This window comes from Leptodactylus fuscus, chromosome 8 (assembly GCF_031893055.1).
Source record: "Leptodactylus fuscus isolate aLepFus1 chromosome 8, aLepFus1.hap2, whole genome shotgun sequence".
NCBI classification, from domain to species: Eukaryota; Metazoa; Chordata; class Amphibia; order Anura; family Leptodactylidae; genus Leptodactylus; species Leptodactylus fuscus.
In genome coordinates this window covers 29795988-29812527 of record NC_134272.1, presented here as the reverse complement: position 1 = coordinate 29812527, position 16540 = coordinate 29795988, and the positions used below count along the sequence as shown (strand labels likewise).

The 16540-nt window shown below is 45.3% G+C and overlaps 1 protein-coding gene across 1 annotated transcript; it reads right to left on the bottom strand.

Annotated features, from left to right (window-relative positions):
• Positions 1 to 12693: 12693 nt before the first annotated feature.
• Positions 12694 to 15750, bottom strand: FZD7 (frizzled class receptor 7). Its single transcript, XM_075285264.1, has one exon. The coding sequence runs from the start codon at positions 15558 to 15560 to the stop codon at positions 13896 to 13898; it is 1665 nt and encodes a 554-aa protein (XP_075141365.1). The 5' UTR covers positions 15561 to 15750; the 3' UTR covers positions 12694 to 13895.
• Between the last annotated feature and the right edge of the window lie 790 nt (positions 15751 to 16540).

The window sequence follows — 16540 nt, the reverse complement described above, 5'->3', positions numbered from 1 at the left end:
GCACTGCTAAAGGTGTCTGGGTGCACTTATTAAGCCATTAATAGCAATAACAGACTTTTTTTTTTTTTTAAAGATTTTTTTGCCTGGAAAACCCCTTTAACGTACAAACTATACTGTATCTATCCTTAAAGGGTTTATGGAAAGGATACCAAATTTGAATGTTGAATTATATACATGCAAGCATGTAACACCACCCTAAAATGTCCTAAAAGAATTTGTAACTACACAAAATAGGAAAATAACTCTTGGTACAGGGTAAATGAAATTTCCTGAAGTCCTACAGATTATTATTTTAAAAATGTATCTTATGCTACAAGAAGAGTGATTTCCATAACTCCTGTACAAGTGAATGGAGAAACACATGCATGTGCGACTCCTCCATTTACTTGCATCTGTCTCAAGAATTGCATCTGCAAGTCCCAGAGTTTCAGGTATTTACCTAGGAGCAAGACAGCAGCCAGAAGAGTTGAATGGATAAGTGGTTGAGCTTGTCGGTTACCAATCAAGGACACAGATGAGATGTGTCCAGAAATTATTAGGGGTCCAAGCAGTCAAACCCCCTCCAATCTAACTTTTATCACCTAACGGCAGTAATTAATGGAATACCCCTTTAATCCTGGGGCACACGTGGGGTAAACCGTGGCGATTTACAGTTACTGCAAAGTGGATGGGATTCTAGTGAGTCCCATATACACATTGCAGAAAAATACATGCAGCGAAAACGCTGCGATTTCTCAAACCGTTGCGGTTTTCGTAATCGCTGCATGTCAATTAGAACTATGGACAGTGGCTTAACTAGGAATGGTGGGGCCCAGTGGCGAACTTTTGACATGCCCCCCCCCCCCCCAGCCTACACCGAAGACCTCGACCGACCCCCTCCTACGCATTTCTGCGCGTTCTATTATGCCCCATAGTGACCCCTTAACACATTATCCCCCATAGTTGCCCCTGCACACAGTACTATGTCCCACTGTAGACACCCATAAACAATTATTATACGCTGGGGTCTTTTCAGACCCCAGAGTATAATAATCGGAGACCCGAGGGAATAAAAACATAAAAAATTACTGTTACTTACCTGTCCCCCGGCTCCTACGCGGTCTTCTCCGCTGCCTTCTGCGCTGCTGTCCTTGTTCAATGACGTCAGACGTCACATGACCCGGGACGCAGGCCAGGTTCATGTGACGTCAGAGACGTCAGGAAGGAGGCCTGGCAGGATCGTGGAGAGGTAAGTAACATGTTTTTTATGTTCCTTACCTCTCCCGGTCCGCCAATCATTATATTCCTCCCCGAGTATAATGATAGCAGCGGTAGCGGCTGTCACCGGGCCCCCAATGTCCCGGGCCCTGTGGCAGCTGCCTCCGCTGCTATGGCGGTAGTTACGCCACTGACTATGGAAATGCTGGTAGTTCCCCTTATGTATAAATGAAGCCTCTGTGGACTTTCTGTGAAAATCATTTTTTCCTGTGGCCCGCTAAGGGGGGGCCTTAGTCTTAAAAATATTACAGGGGAAAAACTAAATCTTCAATATGCTATATCCTTCTATGTCACGACAAACGTTACATGTAACACAGCAACGTGCATAGGGCTGAGTGAGCAGTACGTATGAATGCAGTGGTTTGCCTGGCTGAAACAATAGACAGTTGTATACATGTGCACACATTTCTAGGAGCAGGTAACAGAGAAGTAACTCTGCAAAATAATCCTCTGTGCTTGTGGAAAAAAAAAAAGCATGTACAAAGAAAAACACTGCAAGTCTCAGCATGCCAAGGATCTTTATGGTGAGCGACAAGTTGACAAAAGTCTGTGCCAAGTGATCCTGGGAATCTGCATTATGTAGAAGTGTAAGTATACATGTACTGTACAATATGAATACATACTGTTACTCACCATGAAAGCTTTGAAATGTGCTGGGGTATTATAACTATAAGAAAGGCGGAATAATTTGGAGCATTAACAGATTGATCTTTCCATTCAAAGGCATTCCACCTTTATTTCAGTGCCTGCCCTATGAACCTGCTTTGAAGAAAATACAAAGAGCCAGAATTTAGAGCTGGGCATTTAATTATAGACCTTTCTATGTCAAAGGGAGGGGGAAGCGATGAACTATGAATACAATTACTTTCTCATTTGTACCAGCATGCAAAGGGTTAACAAAAGACTTTGGTCTCTGCAGTCCTCACATGGTTTGTATTCTTCTGCTACTGGAGAGGTCTGTTCAAGGCATCTGCTTCCCTGGAAACAGCTTACATTGGATCAATCAAAGCCTTTTCTTCTAAAGAAAGGCTCCTACTGTGAAGCCCTCCACCTCTCCTAATCATGCCATCTTAACCGGGACAAGAGGGTACAGCTGGCAATACCCCTTCCAAAACTAGACCATAACCCCAAAACTTGGGTCCAAACTTTATCCTAATGACCATATCCTTAAGATAGCCTTACTGCTGGCTCATGTGTCTTAGAGTCATAAGTAAGATGGGTCTATCCTGGTCGCATAGTCCTTTCAACTCTATTGGGAAACCTGAATGAACTGGCTGCATGGGACCCACGTAGCGAAATGCAGCGAATAAACGAAGTGGAAACACCGTGTTTTTTCTGCAGCGTTTTACATTGCATTTTTGCCGTTTTTTTTTTTTTTTTTTTTTATTATTAAACATATAGGGAAAACGCTAGGATTTCCGTAGGTAGAATTGACATGCTGATATTTACAAAAACATGGCTTTTCTGCAGCATTTTTTTCTGCAATGTGTGTGTGTGGAATGAGCCAGAATCTGTTCACTTTGAAATTAGTGTAAAAAGCAGTGTTTTTTCTGCAGTGGGAAAACCACTGCGTTTCCGCAACGTGGGGCTTTAGCCAAAGACTGGTTTAGGCTAATGCCCCACGGGACAAATCACGGTTCTTCCTGCAGCGCTTTGAAAAGAAAGTTTTCAGAGTTTTCTTCTGCGGACTGTTACAATTATATCTACAGGGAAGCAGCCGGCGTTTCCGTAGATATAATTGGCATGCTGCGATTTCTAAAATCCCACCGGTTTTGGAAATTGCAGCGTGTCCGCGCAGCGATTTTACCTGCAAAGTGGGTATGGGATTCACAAGAATCCCATCCACTTTGCAATTACTGTAAAACGGAGGCAATTTTTCGCGGTGTTTCCGACCCTTGGGGCCCCGGCCTAAAGCTCCAAGTTGGAGAATTGCAGCATTTTTTTGTTGCAGACTTTTATGCGTTTTTTGAGCCAAAGTCAGGAGTGGATTGAGCAAAAGGGGAACATCTAACATCCTGACTGTGGCTCAAAAAAAAAAAAAAAAAAAAATGCAGAAGAAAATCTGCAACAAAAAACACTGCATTTCTGCAATGTGAGGCTTTACCCTGCCTGTGGAAGCTTGTAATAGACCCGTAGCAATGACAACCCTTCAATAGGCTCCCAGATGTCAATGCAATGGATCGTCACCTCCAGATCTCATTCTAAGGGGTAGCGATCATCACAAAAATGGCGGGGCCATTAGGAAAAAGATGCTTTGCTCATGTCCGACCATTAAAGGTGAATGCCCACGATCAGTAGTATACAATGGAGACCTGACAGCTATGGTAGTTACTCAACTCCTGAACGGCCACAATGTTTTTTTCCTTTCTTTTAATGTAGATTGTGAGCCCCATATAGGAATCACGATGTACATTTTTCCCTATCAGTATGTCTTTGGAGTAAGGGAGGAAATTCACATAAACACGGGGAGAATATACAAACTCCTTGCAGATGTTGTTCCTGGCAGGATTCAAACCCAGGACTCTCCAATATACCGAGAAGCATGAGCTGTTTTTGCAATTGTAGCATGTAGATCTCTTTATAGAAAAAAAAAAAGCATGTCAAAAATGTGTAGTAAAAAAAAAAGCACTTGAAAAGAGAAAAATGGATGAATTTCATTCAACGTTCCAAAAGCTGAGACAACAAAAAGGCGTGTGAAGGAAGAAGTAATGTCTTAATTTGTGACAAGGGTTAGGCTGAGTTCACTAAAACATTGATATTTCAGTTAACGGAACAGAAAGAGAACAATTACAGAGGCATCAGATCTGTCAAATGATGGACACGAATGGCACCCGACTGACCCAGTACATCATAATGGGAATCCAGGATTTTTTAAGACAAAATAGTGCATCGTAATGGAATCTGCAAACGTTCTTTGACAATTTTTGGCCCCCCACTAGTAACATATAACTGGCTCTCTCAGTATTGGACAGACCTGGACATGGTTTTGTTGACCATAGGTGAAGTTAATAAAAGCATAAGAGCGAAAACAAATCTGGTGAACAATGGACAAAACTTTCTGGAATTTTTGGACAAAGGAATGAAAATTCTTCTGTCTAAACTGTCTTATCTGGGTCATATAACGGGCAGACGCTTATTAACATTGGACAAGATCACATGAATAATTTTGGCGCAGTCCACACCAGGGACAACTGTCTATGCTATTACAAAGGCAGCACAAAAACAGAACGTTACTAGACGCAGAATACATCACATGCTGTGTCATGTCCATGTGATAAGGAAGTTCTGCATGTTAGTGTGAAAGAACACAGGAGGATGAGGGAAGCAAATATTAGTTTACGCATATCATGGAAAGGATGGGTGACTGAGAAAGGCAAAAAGGGTTTGTACAGCTGCAACCAGAAGGATTTTGGTTCTTTCCAACCATAACATTGCATTATATAAATGAAAACAACTATACATACTAATAGATGAGATATAGAACATGTTCTAGTCAGGGCTGTAACTACCGGGGTAGCGGCAGTAGCTGCAGATTTTATTATTTTTAATACACTGTTACCTGTATAATGATCGGAGGCCCAGGGGAGGGGAGGTTAGCATACAAAACACTGCTATTTACCTCTCCTGGTTCCAGAAGGCTTCAGACCTACTTGATGACATCCCAGGCATCACATGGGCTGGGCTTGCATCCTTATGCATCACGACACAAGCCCAACTCAAGTGAAGTCTCTTCCATCATTGAAGATGGCCGACAGCAGGGAGTGCGCAGGAGCCCAGGAGAGGTAAATAGTGTTTTTTAGGTCTGTATCCTTCCCTGGGTTTCCGATTATCATACTCTGGGGTCCTGGGACTTCCTGAGGTCCCGGCCAGATCAACCAGGAAACAGGGGGCTCCAGGCAGCCTGGGATCACTGGCCAGACCCCGGGCTGTAGATTATACATATCGGCACCCCTCGATCTTGCCACGGGGGGTGCCAGGGGAGTGGCAACATAGCGGAACCCATTGGATGCCGAGGTCATGTTTGACCACTGCATTTAAGGAGTTAAAACCTCCCATCGGAGCTTAGCTCCAACCGGAGGTTATGAAGCAGGTTAAAAAAAAAAAAAAAATGCAGTCCAGTAGGCCCCATCAAGAGCTTTGAGCCCCGGGACTTGCCCACATCTGCCGGGTGCGGACGCTGGCCCTGCCCTTATTGAAGGATGAGGAGGACAAGCTGTGAGTACACATACACCAATTTATCTACATCTATTGGGACACATATATGTGTATATATTGCAGGTGAGAGGTGCACTGTGACCTCGTATATTCTGGTTTTACATGATGTTCCTTAAAGCTTTTCACTGCTCACAAATATGTTTTTTTTCCCTAGGAGCTGCTTATTATGTGTCAATGTCTGCAGGCACATGTAACTATAAATCAAACAAGTGTTATGAGACAAAAGGAAGTAAATATGCTATATGTTCAGGCTATCCTCACCGTAGGGTCATGAAGGTTCTCATAAGCTGTCAATCATTTGGGAAGCATTGGCGTTTGCCGCTACTTTGGAATGCAGGCCTTGCAGAGAGCAAATAGTCTGTTAGTCTGGAGCTATTTAAGTAACCAGAGAACACATACTGTTGTTGTGCTTGACCTTAGCGCTGAGGATTATCCTCACAATGTAAGCTTTCCATACCTAGTACTTAAGGCCGTCATATATTAATTAGAAAGCTGGAATTTACTAGCATTCAAGTAATAAACAGGGACTTGTTAATAGGACATTTACATGTCTATATAGATTAGGGGCCCAATTCTACCTGATGCCCATTCACAGCCCAAGCTCAGGAAGGGGGGGGGGGTACGATTCTTATGGCTTTCCATCAGTCTCTTGTGTGTGTACACCTTACTCTTTCTCCCTCCATTATCCATACATTGTTATGACATCACCCCAGTGCTCCCAGGGCTGAAGGCTCGCCCCCAGTGCTCAAAGTACCTCATTTGCATTTGGGGAAAAGATAAAACAACCTTAAAGGGAGTCTACCATTGAACACATAAACCAATAGTTCTGGTTATTTGTATTGTAACAACATACAGTATTTAGCGTCACTGTACAAAGATTTACTATTTAGATCAGTTACCTATAGTGCTCAAAATCTACCATAATTTTCTTGCCAAGAACAACTAGATCTAATTCAATAGTATATTTTGGGGTGTGCAAAGAAGCCAGGAGAACCTGCAAACTCCATGCAGATGTTGACTGTGGTCATGTCTGCCATTCTGGCGGTTATCCCTGGTTAGGTTATATGTATTACGCGGTGCCAAATCAGAATAAGACTTGCTAGTAACTCACATAAGAATATCTGCAAGACGCAGGTGCTTGATCCACTGACTATATAATATAGAGACTTCATTGCAGTAGCATACATTCAACATTATTTATTGAGGCCTTAAATAAAACATATAAAATTTATCTTACCGTATACAGTATGAGTCCTCCCATAGACCAACCTTACGTAGATCTCCTATATCAGGGACTCAGATATAGAGCTTATGAGTAATGACACACTTAAAGGGATATTACAGTTAACAAAAACAGAAATTTATCTTTTTAGTTGGGCGACCATTTCTGGAAGACAGAGGAATTAAATTAAGTGATGTTATGTCTGAAGGCAACAAAAATCCAATTCCAACCTATTGTAAGCTATAACATTCATTAGTTACTCATACTAAAAATGATATATATTATATAAAATTGTGTCCAAATTGACCAATTACATATACATTTTTGGCAGGAGGGTGTAATAAAAATGATATATTAGTATAGGCTGGAATTGGATCTTTGTTGCCCTCCGGCATTATATTAGTTGTGCAATCCTACAAGCCTATTGGGCATTGTGGTAACAGAGGAATATCACACTATTTCTTCCTGCCCACATTCCCTATGATTTATAGCTAATCTAAGAATTCGTTTTATGTTTCAAACAATGTCATCTGAAGATATACCCACAAAGCAGGCTGAATACCCCACACATCACACATAAGGGATACAAGACACTCTGCTCTCAATTAGCAGCCGACAATAAAGCATATTTTAAGTTTGTGTATGCCATGACTAATGTCAACTAATGTTACCAGCGGCACCAAATGGGGAAACTTGTTAAAACAGATGAATGTGAAGAACTTCATTTATTTTATAGACATTAACAATAGAAAGTCTGGAATAAAAGTAGGTTTGTTTTCATACTATCATACGACCATGCTGCAACCGACCTCCTGTGAATTATAGCATGGGCTGCACATAGGGATGTCCCCGTGTGCCGCCCGTGCATGGGCCGCGCTTCCACAGCTTCTTTCATTAAATGAATGGGAGCCACGGAACCACAGGCCGAAAAATAGGACCTGTCCTATCTGATGCAGCCTGGACTGTTCCAGCGCCGCACCTCCCATGAGGCGACCTGTGTCAGGGCCCCAGGGAGGGCGGCATTTTTGATTACATAAGCCAGTCCAGGACAAGCTGTCCTGGACTGGCTTAGCACCGAGCGCTGGATTGGGGAGGCCACTGAAGCAGCGCTGCTCCAGCAGCCTCCCCTCACGCTCAGGCAGAGAGAAGGTCTTCTCCGTGCCTGCTCTCTGCCTGCGAACGCCGCTAAGCCCCGCCCCTTTAATTCACCCCACCCCTCGTGCGCCGCCCCCTCCTTCCGGGGGGGGGGGCGGCTTTCTGTAGTTCGCCTTGGGCGGCGAAAGGGGCAAGTTCACCCCTGCTGTTGGCCCACACACAAGACGTGTGTCGTGTATACGGGCCCATAGCACACTGACTCACACCACGATCGTCTGCAAGGGGCTTTAGGTATAAAAAAAAAAAAAAAAAAAAAAAACATGTGCAACCATAAAATTAATGTAATGTCCAGTATTGAGTAAAGTGCATTAAAGTTGTAGTGACTTGTTTATGCTTCTTTATTCATGTTATGTCCTATGCCGTCACAGACCCTGACACTAGCACAAAAATCAAAGCTGCCACACATATTGGTGAAACCCCTCAAAAATAACAGGCGTGGTCCATACCTATCTAATACATGTGCAGTGACAGTCCAAGAACTGAGCCTGAGGAAACACCATGCAGATGTGGTACATCAAAGTGCTATAATCTCAGTAACTGCATGTAGTTACATCAAGGTATATGAAGGAGTTAAGTGTCTTATCAGGATATTTTCACAAGATTTGTTGCAGAAATTTTTGCATACAATTCATTTACCTGCACTGAGAACACCATGCACTTGCTGCAAAAACAACCCCAGATCTTCAGCCGACTTATCTCTGCCAACCCCCGTATGCATGAATTCTTGGCATGTCTTTTGCATGATCAGAGGGAAAAACAGCTGACAGACATCTCAGCTGGGCATATACCTTCCCAAGAACAAAATGATCGAGCATATTGGAATCCAACAGCCTCATCCTTCTCTCCAACACCTGTCATTGGGGAACAATGTGAAAGTTCTATAGGCATTTGGAAAGGTTTTGCTACGTCTCTAGATTTACATTACATGCCAATTCATAATGGTACTCTACAGTTTGCAATCCACTTTTTGTGAACAGGATCATCGCTTTGTAGAATATTTCAGTGGGGCATTAGGTACAGGGACTGAGTTTGTAGCAATGGTAGCCCCACAGATCAGATGTTTAAGGGGACCAAGTCACTTGCCTCTTCAATGCAAAAATTGGTTTGCAAACTGGTTTATACTTGTAAATTCTGTACCTTTAATTCAAGTAAATGGGACAATGCTGACATTTGCCACTATGAACAATCCCAATGGAAACCTTAAACAGACGAAAATGCTTGCTTGAACAGCTGATCAGTGGTGAACCGTTGGACCCTGCGGATATATATTGACGGCTCAACTCAGATACACTTGAGATATAGACAGATCCAGCAAAGGACACACAACCCTGCATTTTCTGTAGCTGCAGAGATTGTGTGTATACAATGCTGCGGAGGATAAGTGCCACAGCAATACAGCTGACGTATGTAGATCTAATGTACCCTTGACCCAAATGTAAAACATCTGCAGCTACAATCAGAGAAACAATAACCTAATATAGAGCTTATACTTCTGGGTGGAGCGGCCTTTCAAGTGAAATGCCAACATTTATAAAATATGAGCTTTACAGACATTGATGTACATTAGATCAGATTTACATCTTGGCTGAACAAGTTCTCCAAACAACAATCAGAGTTCCAGCCTGTGGCTTAATTCATAGCAGACGGAGAAACAATAGCCTGTTATTGAGCAGTAAACCTTAGGGTGGAGCAAAATCGGAAACCTTATTATGATAACCATACTGATACAGTACTGGCCTCTTATTCAAGAGACAGAAAAGAGAAAAAATAAAAAATATAGTACTGCGCATACCAACAAGCACGAATGGTCAGTTTTACTAAAATCCACAAAAATATATATATATGTATATGATAAACATATAATTCATTCAATTCATTTATACATTAGGAATTTCCCATAGAAACAATAGTGTATGCAAGACAGCCTGCTGCTCTGGTATTTCATATATTCTAGTGCTGTGGGGTTTAGGTGTATATACAAGTAGATGCACAATGCTTCACCACTTAATCATACCATATAGTAACTTACTATGCAACACTAAAGTACATAGAAAAACACAGTAAGTCCATATTTAAAACAGCATACAAGGTACGGGAAGGACAGAATAACATGATGCAGGAGAAACAAACGAATAAGTACCTTGGGGTGACATAACACCTTTCCAATGCTTTCTTCATTCATTAGGTCAAAATACTGCAAAATGAGAAACCCATCAATACTGAAGCAATGGGATTACTGGAAAGTACTGCTAGAATTCTGTCATACAGCCCAAACTGCATGAGCTTACACATTACAACCCTCACAAGCAGAGGAAACCCAATTACTGAGAAGGGCAGTCCTGCAAATCTTGGAGCAGATTATTTGTGGCAGCCTATATACTGTCTGTAGTACAGTGGACAACAGTCTGAATAATGAGCTGATCAACAATGGAGTTGGGAATGCAGTTTGAATACCACCATCCGTAAATATAGGAGATACAAATAAGTGTATTTTTGGAATTGCCATTCTTGAAATCCTAAATATAGTGAAATCTCTCCATGAGACCACCCATTTTCTAGACCAGCAGATTCAGTTCTATTGTATTTTATGCATACTGGTCATATTCTGATACCACTTTCAATGTAAATTGGGGTGGATGACTTAAAGAAGTTTCACTTTTTTCATATAAGCGGTGGGAGCCAGAAAAAAACAAACAAACACGAAACACACCACATGTAGCCCACAAAGCGTAAACGCTGTGTGTGTGGGGGGAAATCCGTGTTTTACAGTCAGGTCAAAGTGGATGGGATTCTAGCAAATCCCATGCCCACTTTGCAGTAAAAATAAATAAATAAACCGTATATACTCGAGTATAAGGTTTCGGGCCTATATGGTAATATCCCAGACCACGTGACATCTGAGATATTACCATATAGGCCTGAAGCCGGCTAGGATTAACATTGGATCCCGGAGAGGTGAGTAAAACTGCTTATTATGTTTCCTCACCTCCCCTGGGGCTCCGATTATTATACTCGGGAGGGGGGGGGGGGTCTGAAAAGACAACCCCACACCCAAGTATAATAATAGCGCCAGTGGGATCGCGGCTGGGGCTCGGACCTACTCACTGCCGGCCTCCGCGGCCTATAGTATAAGGTGACGCAGGGTCATTAAGTTCTCATACTTACCAACCTCGCACTGCTGCTCCCGCCACTGCTCATTCTCCCGCGGCTGCTCCTGCATCTCAGCGTAGGGGGTGTGATGACACCGCCTGTGCTGAGACGCAGTAAGACGTCATCAACATACGCCGGGTGCGGGCCTGAGCTAATGTGCCCACGGCACCCAGCGTGTGTTGTAGCTGGGGGAGGGGGCCGGGACAGGAGCGGAAGCCCGCTGCAGCGAGTCAATACGGTCGAGTCAATTACTGTATTGACTCGAGAAGTAATTTCACTGGTCCGCAGTAAAAGACATCTGTGGGAGGCCACTGGAACAGCGCTGCTGCCTATAGGTGGTTGGTGAGGCAGCGCTGTCTCCAGGGCCGCCTTAAGATGTTTCCAAGGCAGAGAAGATGCTCTGGAAACATCTTGGGGCGGTCCTGGAGGCAGCGCTGCCTCACCACTCACCTATCGCTGCTCCAGCGCCCTCCCACAGAGGTCTTTCACTGTGGACCAGTCATGTGACATTTTCAATTACCGTATTGACGCGAGTATAAGCAGAGGCGCCATTTTTCAGCACAAAAACTGTGCTACTCGGCTTATACTCGAGTACAGTATATACGGTACTAATCTTTCCTACATTGAGGTCCATTTGCATGTTTGATGATAATATCCATACAAAGATCTGATCACAGCCTGGGAAGTCAATACCTAGACCACCAGTCTCTACATGTTCAGTATTGTAAACTAGTTTACTACACTTCTGCACCTCGATTGTGTGACTGTAGCCCAACAACCAGGAAAAACGTCCATTTTTTCATGGCCGTCTTGCACCCAATTTCACAAAATCCCCCATAATAGAGTGTAACAAAAAAAATAAATTAATTTATGAGATTACCGTACCTAGATTTCCATTACAACAGACCACCAAAATAATGGTCATGTGAATAGCCTGCATTCACAGAGATTAAAAAGTTAATACTGCTGTGTGATGTAGAAAAAAAAAAAATATATATATAAATAAACACCCAGACGTCATTAGCAAATAGGACTTACCAGTAATACTAAAGAGTTAACACATTTATACCATGTACACAACCCCTTTACACAATCTAAAGCATAACTCCCCATTAAAACACCAAAGCGTTACCTAAAAAGTAGGCTTTATTTAGTGTTCTGTACACGAGATAAGAGTGAGGCTTAGAAATGTATAAATACATATATATCTTCGTAAAAAAAAGGTACAGTTATTTACAAAAAAATATATATCACAAAGTCGTCTTCATCTGTCGATCGCTTGACATGCACATTACAAAAATCATGTATAAAATAGTCTCTTAAGGTTGTACATCAGACCTAACCATCAAAATACACATGATGCAGCAACTGTTATAGTCCCTGGGCATAGAAAAATAAAATGGACATTTCATCTGGGGATAGAAATGATAAAAACACAGGAAAATAAAAGACAAAAGTTAAACCTGCATAAGCCTTTTGTTCATAATACTTCCCTAGAATGAGGTAAAATGTGAAAACGGTGAAACGAACGAGCAGGTCGCCATTACAGTCTGTATACACCACTATGAAATGAGAACCAGACGGGTGAGAGGGGTTGTCATCCTTCACCTCTGCTCAGATGGAGTGACCCATTAAAAAAAAATAAAATTATATGTTGTTAAGTATTGCAGTACTACAAGACCATTTAAAGGCATAATGCACTTTAAACCATAAAAAAAGAAAAATCACTTTACTATGCCCAAATATCACAGGATTGTTCTTAAAGCCGAAAATCTTAACCCACCCCCTCCCCAAGTTATGGGTGGCAAAGGAATCCAGAGAGGCCATTTGGCATTTGTCTACAAAGGAAATGCTTTAACCCCATTTGCAGCTGGAGAAGATAGCAAAGCCTTGCAAAAGGAATGTGTTACTGGCCCCACATACAAGAACCTTTAACCATTTCCCTCCCGACATGCCAGAACACTTAAAGAGTTAACACTAGCTATAAATAAAGAGAAGCCATGGGTTTAGCACTTAAAATCCAAAATTAAAACCATACAGATAATGGGGGTTGGATGCTAGTCATGTAAGGTCAATACAACAGTAGCCCGAGCATCACAATTCAGAGCCGTGTGAGAACCTTGTTGACATAACAGTAGGAGCGTCTCCACCAAAAGGTGCTATTTGCCCAGCTGCTGTGTAGATGCCACTCCAGTCACTGGAACGTTAATTAACTGTCTATGGGGAGGGTAAAAGGGCCTGGATATTGGGCACCCACAAGGCCTGATCTGCTGAGCAAACATGGCCAGCTGAGTAAATGACAAGTGTAACAAGGTCTCTGCTGCAAACTGTATACAGCAGCACCCTACAGCCTGTGCTGCTGCAGTACAGCCTCCACTACAACTCCCAGCAGACTCTGGCAACTACAAGTCATCAGGGCTTGCTAGGAGTTGTCCTTCCAACATCTGGAGAGCTACAGGTTGCAGATCACTGCTGTATACCAAGGCATCTAGTAACCTACACAACAAAGTACAAAAAGTTTATAGTGAGAAGAGCTGCAAGTATCCACTGATATGATGGGGGTGGCAGAAGGGATCCTGGTGGTTCTTCTGGCCTGCTGGCATTAATCCCAAACATTAGTCAGTCCTAAATTAGGGAGCAATAGATTGAAGGTGGTAGAATGTGGGCTTAGAATCCCTTTCAGTGAGGTGCCCTCCATCACAGGGTGCAGAACAATGTGCATAGTCCAACTGCAGTCAAGTTATTATAACTTATAATCAAACATGTCCACATGGGATGAAAGAAGAAGACCTGGAGGCCATCAGGTCACCCAGGAACATGTGCAATAAGAACAAGGAGTCCATGGCCACCAGAGCACTCTTGGGGGAGTTACAGTCCATATGGGGTGGAGGGCTCCTCATACTGCGGTCTCCCCTTTACCGCTGCTGTTGTTGCTAAGTCTATGGTAGAACTTGCGCCAGGACTGTAGAGTCTTCCCAGACCAGATCCAGAAGCTGGAGGTGATGCCCACGATCATGGTCATCAGGTACTTGATCATGAACACAGTGAAGTCTGGGCTCATGGGGGAGAAGTGTTGGCTGGGGCACGGGATGGCGAAGCTCTTACATGTCTGCATGAGCCAAGTCTTCTCCCAGGTCTCCCGGAAAGCCTGTTCGTAGAAGTAGCATGCTAGCACGATGGTGGCGGGCACCGTGTAGAGCACGCTGAATACTCCAATGCGCACCATCAGCTTCTCCAGCTTCTCGGTTTTGGTGCCGTCGTGCTTCATGATGGTGCGGATGCGGAACAAGGACACGAAGCCGGCCAGCAGGAAGGATGTGCCAATGAACAGGTAAACGAAGAGAGGTGCCAGCACAAAGCCACGGAGGGACTGGACGCTGTTGATGCCCACGTAGCAGACACCGCTCAGAAGGTCTCCATCTACCTTGCCCATGGCTAGAATGGTGATGGTCTTCACTGCAGGCACTGCCCAGGCAGCCAGATGGAAGTACTGAGAGTTGGCTTCTATGGCTTCATGGCCCCATTTCATACCAGCAGCCAGGAACCAGGTGAGGGACAGGATGACCCACCAGATGCTGCTGGCCATGCCGAAGAAGTAGAGGATCATGAAGAGGATTGTGCAGCCCTCCTTCTTGGTGCCCTGCGCCACCGTGCGGTAAGTGTCCTCAGAGAAGCGATCCAGACACACGGCGCGTTCCTCCAGCAGGAATCCTGCGGCATAAGCCACGGCCACCATGAAGTAGCAGCCGGACAGGAAGATGATGGGCCGCTCGGGGTAGCTGAAGCGCCGCATGTCCACCAGGTAGGTGAGCACGGTGAAGAGGGTGGAGATGCCGCACAGGATGGCCCAGATGCCCACCCAGAGCCGGGCGAAGCGCACCTCCTCCTCCTTGAAGTACATCAGGCCGTTGGCTTTGCTGGGCTCGCAGGGGGCGCCGCAGTCCTTCTCTCCCAGGAAGCGGTAGCCCAGATACGGAGGCACCTTGAGCTGGCGAGGGCAGCTGAAGTCCCGGTGCGGGGAGTGCGGCTGGAAGGTGATCACCTCCGGCAGGTACGGGGTCGGGTTAGCGGTAGGACCGGCCGGGGTGTCCGACGTGTTCTGCCCCACACAGATCTCTCCTGCTCCGTGCACAGGGAAGTTCTCGCAGCGAAGTCTCTCCGGCCACTGGAAGCCGAACTTATTCATCAGGGCCTCGCAGCCTTGTCTGGCCCGCTCACACAGCGAGCGGCACGGGGGGATGGCGTTCTCCAGCACCGTGCACACCGGAGCGTACATGGAGCACAGGAAGAAGCGAAGCTCCGGCGAGCACTGCACCTTCACCAGCGGGTAGAACTGGTGCACCTCCAGCCCCGCGTCCTCCTGGTTGGTGTGGCCCAGCAGATTGGGCATGATGGTCTGGTTGTAGGCAATGTCCGTGCACAGGGGGATGGAGATGGGCTGGCAGAAGCCGTGGTCCGGGGCAGAGATGCCCTTCTCTCCATGGTAAGTCTGGGCGGCCGAGCCGGGAGGAAGCAGCACCCCGAGGGTCAGCGCCCACAGCAGGCGCCCCGCACTCCTCATCGTCTACTGACTCCGGGCAACAAGTGTCTGCAGTACGCGGCTCCTGGCAGAAGGAGGCGCTAGAGTGCAGGGAGCAATCCCAGAGTAAATCCACACAGGCGCCCCGAGCAGCGCTGCACAGCGGCTAGTAGTCCAGCGAGAGTCCCGCTAATAAGAGTGAGAGGCCGCTGTGGCCGAGCCTGCAGGTCGCTGTAATATCCGTCACGTCTTCGCTCACATTACTCCGGTGGAGCAGCCAGCGCCGCTCTCCTTATAAGAAGGCGTAACTCTGCAACAAGGGAAAGGGGCGGGCTCTCCGCCAAACTCCTTGTCCCCGCCCACTCTAATCACCAGCGTGCCGGACCCCCCATTCACAAACCCGTGGCAGACACAAAGTGGGCGGGGCGTCGTGCCGAGGCGTCCACCAATCAGCGCTTTTGTTTTTCTTCCCAGCGCTCGTCCTTATTGGATGAGGGGGGATGCTGGAAAGTGAACAAAGCGAGGGGCGCCCGAAGGGGGAGGGCGAGGCCGGCTGTAGTGAAACTCCATGGAAAGTGTGTGAGGGAAGTCATGTGAAGAAGTTCTGGCCAAAGTTATACTGAGTGCAGGGAAATGCAGCCATTACCTCAGAAATAGCCACAATGTATCTATAGGCAGCGCCAAAGAAATCATAGACCTGGCTAAGGCAATGTCACATGGCTTGGAGGGATTGGGGGGTTCTGTGTCCCTCATCCCCAAATAACGGAGTGGACGAGTTTGTATGGAGTCATGGTGGAGGCTGCACCCTGCCATCAGAGTCTATGGGACTGACAGGGACTGCAGAATATCAACCCATAGTCATTGCATGGAGTAGCATGGTCGCCCCATACAACCTCCAACTCACTGAGGAGCAGCGGGGTTCAGGATTGGTTGGTTTCCTAGCAGTGCGGCCCCCAACAATAGAGACTTATTACCCTCCACATTTGTGGGGCGACCCCTTTAAGTTGACACATCTGCTTTAT

What these genes read in the sequence shown, in the direction of transcription:
- FZD7 (XM_075285264.1), bottom strand. Translation starts at nt 15,560, where the DNA reads ATGAGGAGTGCGGGGCGCCTGCTGTGGGCGCTGACCCTCGGGGTGCTG.